This window comes from Natator depressus, chromosome 23, assembly GCF_965152275.1.
Source record: "Natator depressus isolate rNatDep1 chromosome 23, rNatDep2.hap1, whole genome shotgun sequence".
In the NCBI taxonomy this organism is placed as follows: domain Eukaryota; kingdom Metazoa; phylum Chordata; order Testudines; family Cheloniidae; genus Natator; species Natator depressus.
Window position 1 is genome coordinate 15,038,066 of NC_134256.1, and position 9,783 is coordinate 15,047,848.

Below are 9,783 nucleotides of genomic sequence, written 5' to 3' on the forward strand. Positions count from 1 at the left end.
TCCTGCTTCTGAGCCGTGGATCCCGGGGGACATGACCAGCTGGGATCCAGGCCCCCCGCTGGGAAGAGGCTAGTCCAGGCCCCGGCGGCTGGAGCTCTGGAGGGCATGTAAAGCCCAGGAAGGCCCAACCTCAAGGGGCTCAAGCAAGAGGTTTCACTTCTGGGCTGGCCACAGACCTGCTGCAGCCCCGGAACAGACTCAGCACATCTCCCTTCCCATCATCCCAGCATTGTAACACCTCCCCAAGCCCCTGAGGGGCTGCCACAGCCCGGGCCCCAAAAGCCACCTTGCCTGGTCCCTAGGGTGTTTTGGCCGCTGGCCCCATGGAGCTCGGCCCAGGAAGGGTAAAGGATCCTGTAAGACCCAGGGAGGGGTTGGTCCCTTCACCAGGGGAGGCTCTGGGTAGTCACAGCCACAGGTACTTGGCCAGGAAGGCAGCCAGGATCTTGCAGAGGTTCTCCAGGGTCTGGGGGTACAGGTTCTGCTCCGTGTCCTCCATCGTGTGCCAGACCCACGGGAAGGGGGTGGCGATGAGGTGCAGCACTGGCACTCCTACGGCCAGACAGATACATGGATAGTCAGCAGGGATCCAACCCAGGATCTGCATCACTGCAAGCACCAGCCTCTACTGCTGGAGCTACAAGAGTAATTCCACTATTGTCAGCAGTAGTAGACTATTATCCCCATGTGGCCCAGCCAATAGCGGGCGACGTGCAACATTCTAAATGCGCACACTGTCTCAGGAGATGGAGCCAGGCCCTCAGGCATGACCTGACCTTACATCTAGGAGCCATGTGCTCCCCTGACCTAGCAACGAGCAGCTGGCCAGGTGCATTATGGGAACCAGATTGGCCAGAGACATCAAGTGAGTCAGGGCCAAGTGGCTAGATAGCAATGATGTGTTTATAAAGTCTTTCACCCCCAAGGATCCCAGAGCCTAAGTTCAAAATGCAGCCACCTCTGGGGTGAAGTGTGCCAGGCAGGCAAACATCATCTATAAAGCATGTTACCCCTGTAAATAACACCTAGCTCTTGCATAGCCCTTGTCCTCAGGGGATCCCAAAGCACTTTACAAAGGGGGTCAGAATGATTCCCCCCACTTCACAGATGGGGAAACTGAGGAAGACAGCGGCAAAGTCACCCAGCAGGGCAGTGGCAAAGCCAGGATCTGAACCCAGGTCTCAGTCCCTTGCTCCACTCATGAGGCCAGGCTTGTGTGGGAGCCTGGGGGAGTCTCACCACACTTTGTCTGCACACATTCTGCCCTGGTTCCCCCGGGGAGGCCTCCCCAGCTGTCCATCCCACACTGCTCTGCGCCTGGACGCCCGGTAGCGAGGGGCAGGACAGGTACCTTTGCGAAGGAAGGGGACGTGGTCCTCTTCGACAGGCCCATAGGCAGGCTCCCGCTGGAAGTACGTCTGCTCCCGGGGGTGGGACTGCAGCAGGCCCACCCGGTGCAGACGCTTCTCTGGGCGACACAGAGAAGAGAGTGAGGAATGGGCTGGTTCCTGGGACCTGCCAGGCTGGGGGCGTGGCAGGACGAGCCCCACAGGGGGTCACACCTGGCTGCTCACACCAGAGCTCCCTGAGGACACAGAGACGCTGCCGGGGAGGGAGGGGGATTTCAAACCTGACAAGTCGTGTTTGAGGGAAATAAAGTGTTGGTGAAAGATGCCAGGTCAACAGCCCTGGGGACTGAATCCCCAACTCCCAGCTCTGTCCCACAGCTGGGGATAGAACCCAGGAGTCCTGGTTCCCAGCCCCCCTGCTCTAACCACTAGACCCCACTCCCCTCCCAGAGTTGGGGCTAGAACCCAGGCACCTTTATTCATTGTCAGACAGACGCAGGACCGTCAGGACTTGGGGGGGGGTGGGGGGGAGGAAGTAGCTGTCCCACTACAGGTGCCTGGGGGGGCAAGCCCCCTCCCACCCCTGGAAGAAAGGAAGGTTTGCTATCGATGCCAAAGAGCCGGTCGAACCAGGAGGCGGTGAAGGGGAAGTGGTTCTGGATGGTCGGGTGGTGGGCCCCCAGCAGGTCCAGCAAGATAAACAGGCTCTGCAAGGCGGCAACAAGGGGTTAAATCTGTAGGGGCCCAGTCACCCCAGGAGGATCTGAGGTAGGGATTGGTACAAGATCCAGTGCAGACGGATTGAGCCCCCCGCCTACCCCGGACAGGCACCCCCACCATCTCCCTTCAGCCTGAAAGATCCCCCAGGCAGAACTCCCCAGAGGGGCAAGCGGGCGGCTCTCACCATAGCCTGGAGCTGGCTGGTGCCCGGCTGGTGCTGAGCCTTGGCCATGGACAGCCCCGTACAGGGAATCCCTCTCACTCCACTCCCCGAAGGCCTCCTTGCTGTCCAGGAACAGCAGCTGCAGCGTCACCTCAGAGCCCTGGGGAGAGACACGGGGCTCGCTCAACACCTGACACTGCTGGACAGGTGAGAGGACTGCACCCAGGACAGCAGCAGAGCTCGGGATAGAACCCAGGAGTCCTGGCTCCCAGCTCCCCTGCTCTAACCACTAGACCCCATTCCCCTCCCAGAGCCAGAGATAGAACCCAGGAGTCCTGGCTCCCATCCCCCCTGGTTTTACACACTAGACTCCATTCCTTTCCCCAAGACAAGAGTAGAACCCCCAACCTGGGAAGCGCTCACCTGCTCCTTGGCCTTCAGCAGCTCCACGTCCAAGGCCGTGGCCAGTTCCAGCAGGATGGCACAGGGCACGGCTGAGTCGGTGGCCCCCAGGAAGGTGCGGCCCTGTCTTTCCCAAGCTGCCACCCCACCGGGCTTGAAACATCACCAGCTCCATCCAGCCCAGGGACCACATGGACAGGTACCGGGGCTGGGATGGGGACTCTGTGGAATCTCAGATTAAAGGAGCACCTTTAGATTTGGGATGGAGGGGCTACCTGCAGAGCAGGGAGGTCTTTCCTAAATTCCTCAGGCTTACCCTGATCTGAGGCTGTACAGAGGAGGCTCCCCAGCCAGCAGCTGCCTTATCAGAACTGTGTTCATTAGATAGATAGATAGATAGATAGATAGATAGATAGATAGATAGATAGATAGATAGATAGATAGATAGATAGATAGATAGATAGATTCAGGGTAATGTATCAGAATCTGGCCCTCACCCCATTGCACTCAGTGGGTTTCTCTCGTTTTACCCTGGGGGAGATGAGATCAGAACCCAAGTCCGCCAGTTCCAAGAACTCCACAGACCTGTGTTGTCACTGGATTTATTACCAAGGGGACATTAGACAAGGGGAGGCACCAGAATACCCCTCTGTGGGACAGAAGGACAGATTGAGGGACAGGGTTTGTGTCTCCCGCTTTGAAGTCCTGTGTCTTTGTGCATGCAGAGCTCTGTGCAAAACCCACCATCTCTGTGAGCCCCAGGGCGGATGATGGCCCTGGGAGGAGCTGTGACCATCCTCTGAAAGAGTCGGTGCCAGGGCATAAGGGCTGTTCTGTAGAAAGGAGGAGATTAAACTCCTCTGCAATACATATGTAAGCCTTCTTCCAGTTCCAGCTCTGGCTTCAATATATAGGGGTTCCTCTCAAAATTACAACACAACACTGGCTTGAGCTCCAATCCAGAAATCTGGGAAAACTAAACACCAGCCCTGGGTGTTTCTAAGAAGCAATACTTCCTGTCTTGCAAGCACTGAGTCTGTGTGCGACAAAAGAAATATTTTATTAAGGGGAGAAGGAAGAATGGCATTAATTTGAGAAAACATGACAACAATGACTCAAACGCATGCAAACAACAAGTAAATCCCTGGCCCCGGGTGGAGCAGTGGCTTTGCCTCAGTTTCCCCCTTTCTGAAAGACCAGCGGACAAATATCCCGTTAACACACCACTCCCCTTTCTGTCCATGACACCGCACTCTTAGTTTGCTGTCCACCACAAGTGAAGTCCTAGGGTCTAGGGGTGCCGTTAGGTGCATTCAGCTCCAGCCTTAGGGGAGGAATGCAGGAAAATCAAATGATGCCTCTGCCCACTCCGGGGGGAGTCAGCAGCAACCAGGGCTGGGTTCCTTTTGACAGCACAACACAGAACCAGCTCGAGTCCACACCCAGTAATCTGAAAAAAATTACACCCCCCACTTGGTACCTCTAAGAGCCAGTACTTCTCCTCTCACAAGCACTAAGTACATGTATAGAAGAGAAAACTTTGAATAAAAGGGGAAAGGAACCTGGCATTACTTGGGAAAACACCACAAGCATGATTTGAAAACATCAGACCATGAGTAAAACACCCACCCCAGAGTACATTGGCAGCATCCGTTTCCTCAGTCTCTCACCTTGCAGTGTGACAGTCTGACAAACAAATGTCCCTTTAACACGCCAGTCCTCTCTCCCTCCACCGCACCCCACTCACAGTTGTCCTTGGTCAGTGAAAACCCAGTGTTTGGAGGTGTGTTTGCGTGAGTTAACCTCCCACCCCGGGGGGAGCGGGGGGGGCAGCACTGAGCAGTGATTCGGCAGCCGTCGCTGTGCCGCTGTTCACTCTGCATCGCTGTCTGCCTTTGTTCACTCCATAGCCGGCCACTCCACCTTCATTGACTGCACCGCCAGCCACCCCCCAGTGTTCCCTCTGCCACTCTCCGGCGCTCTGCCACCAGTCACCCTGCCACGGCCCTCTCCACTGCAACCTCTGGGATGTTTTGAAGTTCCACCACTTAACTCAGCTCTCAGCAATTCCAATGCTCAGTGATTCCAGCAGTTAGCGAGGCAACCTCGTTCACCAGAGACACTGTCCCACAACGGACCTAAGGCTTCATATTTAGACTGGGCTATCAGTGATGTCAGCTCGAGTGATCCAAACCAAGAGACTCTCAACTGGGCCTTAAGAAGCTCTGTTATTAAACAGTGCAGAGTCAAATGGCACGTAAAGCCAGATGGGCACAAATACCCTCTCACATCTCCACTGGCCTTTGGCACCCCTACCTCCTGCTTATTGAATGCAGTTAACTTGAGAGTGACCCCCTCATTCATGGCATACCAAGGCCAGTTCTGCTCCCTTTGATTCACAAAAGGATAACCACACTTTATTACCTCTGCCTCCTCAATAACAAAGTGATTTGCAATCCAACACCAGATAAAAGTGATCATTTGGGCAAAGCAGCCCCATCATGTTGCTCACCTAGGCAGAGTGGGTGTGTCTATTCAAACATGGTCAGTTCCTGATGTCTTCTCCCCAGCTCATCACTAGGTGTTGGGAAAGCTCATTCAGAGCCTGCTTACATAAGAACCTATAACTGCAATTTCACATAAACAGATTGAACACTCTGAGCAATGCGTTCAAATGCATCACACATCCAATGAGGCTAACAACATTTCCTTATCCCTGGATCCAAGGGGATGCCTAGCTAGGCATGAGGTAATATGATGGGTGACTTGTCCAATGAAGGGGGAGCAATAGCTGTTGATTTGGCAGAGGCAGGGGGGAACCCTTCCCCCAGGGGGAGCTGCAGAGCTTCCCAGGAGGATGCTCCTTCTCTGGGGACACACACAGAAGTCAGGCCCCGGTGACTACAGCATCAGCACTGCACCCTCCCTAGAGATTACAGTGACCATAAATCTTGAGCTGTGGGGGGAGAGTCCCAATTGCTAAGTCATTGTTTCCACCTTCTCACTCCCCCTGGGTTCCAAGAACTCCACAGACCTGTGCTGTTGCTGGGTTTATAATGCAGGGAACATTAGACAAGGGGAGGCAGCTGAATGCCCTAGGGCTGGGCACAGAGAGATCAAATGACAGACAGACAGACTGAGGAGTAAGGGTATATGTCTCCCCCATAGAAGTCCTGTGTCTTTGTGCATGCAGAGTTCTATCCCAAACCCTCCATCTCTGTGAGCCCCAGGGAGCTAATGGCCATGGGGTGCACCGTGACCATCCAGTGTGAGTGTAGGTACCAGGGCTGAGGGTTGTTCTGTACAAAGGAGGAGACCACACCACGCTGCATCACATGGAAAGTCCTGCAGACATGACTGCGTTTCCCATCCGCAGTGTTATACAGGGTGACAGCAGGAGCTACACCTGACGTTATGGCAGCACATCACAAGCCTTCATCTGGTCAGATCCCAGTGACCATGTGGAGCTGGTGGTGAGAGGTGAGGGGCCTGGTTTGGAGTCCCCGCTCTCAGCCCTGTACCCAGCCCAGCCTTCACAGAGTCTATGCCCCAAGGAGATGCTCACAGCCAGGATCTGCCTGGGGCCTTACAGAGGGGATGCCCAGTGTGGGATCAGGAAATCAGTGGATTTGTCATGTAGCCGGGGGAAGCTGCAGCAGCAGCTGTTGATGTAAGGCAGAGGGAAGGGGGAACCCTGCCCCCAGGGCAAGCTGCAGAACAGTGAGGCTTTTCCCAGGGGGATGCTCCCTATCAGAGTATGCCCAGAGAAGTCAGGGCCAGCAGCTGCAGAACCAGTCCCTTCCCCAGCTGATAAAATCCACTAACTCCCTGGAGGTTAGAGTGACCATAAAGGCTGAGTCGAGGGGGGAGGGACCCAATTGCTGAGTCGCTTTTTCTACCTCTTAGCTCCCCCTGATTGCCCATTTCATCCCCTGCCCTGACAGGCTCTCATTCTAAACTACAGGTGGAAACAACCTCACTGGGCTTGAAACATCACCATATCCAATCAGCCCGGGGACCACACGGACAGGTACCTGAGTGGGGAAATCATGCCTCAGGAATCTACTACAATGCTTTGAAGGGGTCCACAAGCATGTGGACAAGGGTGATCCAGTGGGTATAGTGTAATTAGATTTTGAGAAAGCCTTTCACAAGTTCCCTCACCAAAGGCTTTTAAGCAAAGTAAGTTCTCATGGCATAAGAGGGAAGGTCCTCTCCTGGATCAGTAACTGGTTAAGAGGTAAGAAACAAAGGGTAGGAATAAATGGTCAATTATCAGAATGGAGAGAGTAAATAGTGGTGTCTCCCAGGGATGTGTACTGGGACCAATATTATTCAACATATTCATCAATGATTTGGGAAAAGGGGTAAACAGTGAGGTGGCAAAATTTGAAGATGACACAAAACGACTCAAGATAGTTAAGTCCCAAGCGGACCATTAAGAGTTACAAAGGGATCTCACAAAACTGGGTGTCTGGGCAACAAAATGGCAGATGAAATTCCATGTTGAGAAATGCAAAGTAATGCTCATTGGAAAACATAATCCAAACTATACATATAAAATGGTGGGGTCTAAATTAACTGTTATCATTCAGGAAAGAGATCGTAGAGTCACTGTGGATAGTTCTTTGAAAATATCCACTCAATGTGCAGCGGCAGTCAAAAATGTGAACAGAATTTAGGGAATCATTAAGAAAGGGATAGATAATAAGACAGAAAATATCATATTGCCCCTCTATAAATCCATGGTATGCCCACATCTCGAATACTGTGTGCAGATGTCGTTGCCCCATATCAAAAAAGATATGCTGGAACTGGAAAAGGTACAGAAAAGGGCAACAAAAATGATTGGAGGGCATGGAACAGTTCCATATGAGGGAAGATTAATAAGACAGGGACTTTTCAGCTTGGAAAAGAGACAACTAACGGGGGGGAGGGTGGTGGTAGAGGTCTGTAAAATCATGACTGGTGTGGAGAAAGTAAATAAGGCAGTGTTATTTACTCCTTCTCATAACACAAGAACCAGGGGTCACCAAATGAAATTAGTAGGCAGCGGGTTTAAAAGAAACAAAAGGAAGTACTTCTTCACACAACACACAGTCAACCTGTGGAACTCTTTGCCAGACGATGTTGTGAAGGCCAAGACTATAACAGGGTTCCAAAAAAACCCCCTAGATAAATTGATGGAGGATAGGCCCATCCATGGCTCTTAGCCAAGATGGGCAGGAATGGTGTCCCTAGCCTCTGTTTGCCAGAAGCTGGGAATGGGTGACATGGGATGGGTCACTTGTTGATTACCTGTTCTGTTCATTCCTTCTGGGGCACCTGGCATTGGCTACTGTCCGAAGACAGGTTACTGAGCTAGATGGACCTTTGGTCTTACATAGTATGGCCACTCTTATGTTCTTATGGGATGGGGACTCTGTGGAATCACAGATGAAAGGGGCAACTCTAGATCTGAGGGAGGCGGAGGCAGGATCCCTGACCCCAGGGTTAGCTGCAGAGCAGAGAGTTCTTTCAGGTCTGTACCTGTTCTGGGGGTGCACAGAGGAGTTGGGACACAGAGGCTGCCCAGCTGGCCTCTTCCATCTATCCTTCATTAAATAGCTAGATGGGTAGCTAGATCCAGGGGTAATGGATCAGAATCCGGCCCTCAACCCATTGCTGTCAGAGGGTGACTCTGGATTAACCCTGGAGGAGCTGAGTTCAGAATCCAGCCCTGATACTTCCAAGAACTCCACAGCCCTCACGAGGCGCCTGGATTTCACCTGGGGCAACATCCTCCGTCTGGGTCTGGTCTCCGGGGTTCTGCTGGCCCTGGTGCTGATCATGGCCGAGGCTGGTTACTGCTGGAAGGAGACTCCAGGTGACATGACCCCCCTCTCTTATCCCTTCCCCCATCCCAGGACAAGGCCCCCCAAGTCTGCCAAGCCCCTCTGAACATGGGGGTACCTCATCTGCACATAACCCTTGGGCAGCTGGCCCAGCTCCTGTACCACCTGTCAGTGGGGGGAGGAGTCAGACCAGGGTGTCCCGTGCACACACTGAGGCTGCTATGAAGGGTGTGTGATGTCCAGAGATGCCCCTTCCCACTGTGAACTGGAGCCACCCCAATGCCTGGCCCTACCCCACTCTGAGTGTCCCAGGTGGGTAGGTCTGTGGTGGCGGGTGGGGCGGGGGTGAGGGGCAGTGCACACAGACACTAGGTCTCTTTCTGGCCAGCAGCTCCCACCTCTCCAACCCCTGGAAACCTACCCACCCTGGGCAGCTGTCTTGTCCTCCCCTCCCCTCAATCCCATCCCAGTCAGGGGGCTTGGGCCTGTGGGGTGACACTGGCCCCTCTAACCCGCCGTCTCTCTGTGCTTACAGGGGAGCCTGGATCCAGCCATGCAGAGATGAAGATCTCCTTAGGGGAAGAGCCCTATCTGCTTGGAGGGCTCCACAGGGTAGAAAAGCCACTCTCCCTTCCCCCAGGAAATCCCTGCTTCAGGGAATCTCACATTTATTCCATGGTGCTCCCAATTCAACAGCTGGACCCTTGGGAGCAAACTCTCGACCCCCGGCACCGAGCACACCAGCCCCTGTGTCACCAGCTAAGGGAGCACCTGCCAGGGCCCCGGGGGGTGGGGAAGCAGGGCCGTAGCAGAGCCCCGTGCAGGGAAGGTGCTGCCTATGTCTGTGGGAAGCCCAGGGTGGGGTGTGGGGGGCTGGGCGCTGTATAGGGCCCCCTCAGTAAATAACCCCTTGTCACGGAGTGTGGGGGAGTCCAGGCCCTGCACCCCTCTTCCTGGGATTCACTGAGACTCTCAGCCAGCCAGTAAAACAGAAGGTTTATTGGACAACAGGAACACAGTCCAAAACAGAGCTTGTGGGTACACCCAGGACCCCTCAGTGAAGTCCTTCTGGGGGAGCAGGGAGCTTAGACCCCAGCCCTGGGGTTCCCTGTGTTCCTCCACCCAGCCCCAAACTGAACCTAAACCCACCGAGCAGGTTCCCTGTTGCAGCCTCCATCCACATTCCTGGGCAGAGGTGTCACCTCCCCCTCCCCCTCCTGGCTCAGGTGACAGGCTCTCAGGTCTCCCGTCCCCAGGGCACATTCCCAGGTCAACACTCCCCCCTCCCTGCTGCGTCACATCGTCACACCCCTTC

General features: G+C 54.2%; 1 protein-coding gene across 1 annotated transcript; it reads right to left on the reverse strand.

Moving 5' to 3' along the window:
• Positions 1-226: 226 nt before the first annotated feature.
• On the reverse strand, positions 227-2,189 carry LOC141976834 (glutaminyl-peptide cyclotransferase-like protein). The gene is made up of 3 exons (XM_074937999.1): positions 2,168-2,189; positions 1,352-1,468; positions 227-552 (listed from the first exon to the last, which is right to left on the reverse strand). The coding sequence occupies exons 1-3, from the start codon at positions 2,187-2,189 to the stop codon at positions 407-409; spliced, it is 285 nt and encodes a 94-aa protein (XP_074794100.1). The 3' UTR covers positions 227-406.
• Positions 2,190-9,783: the final 7,594 nt, after the last annotated feature.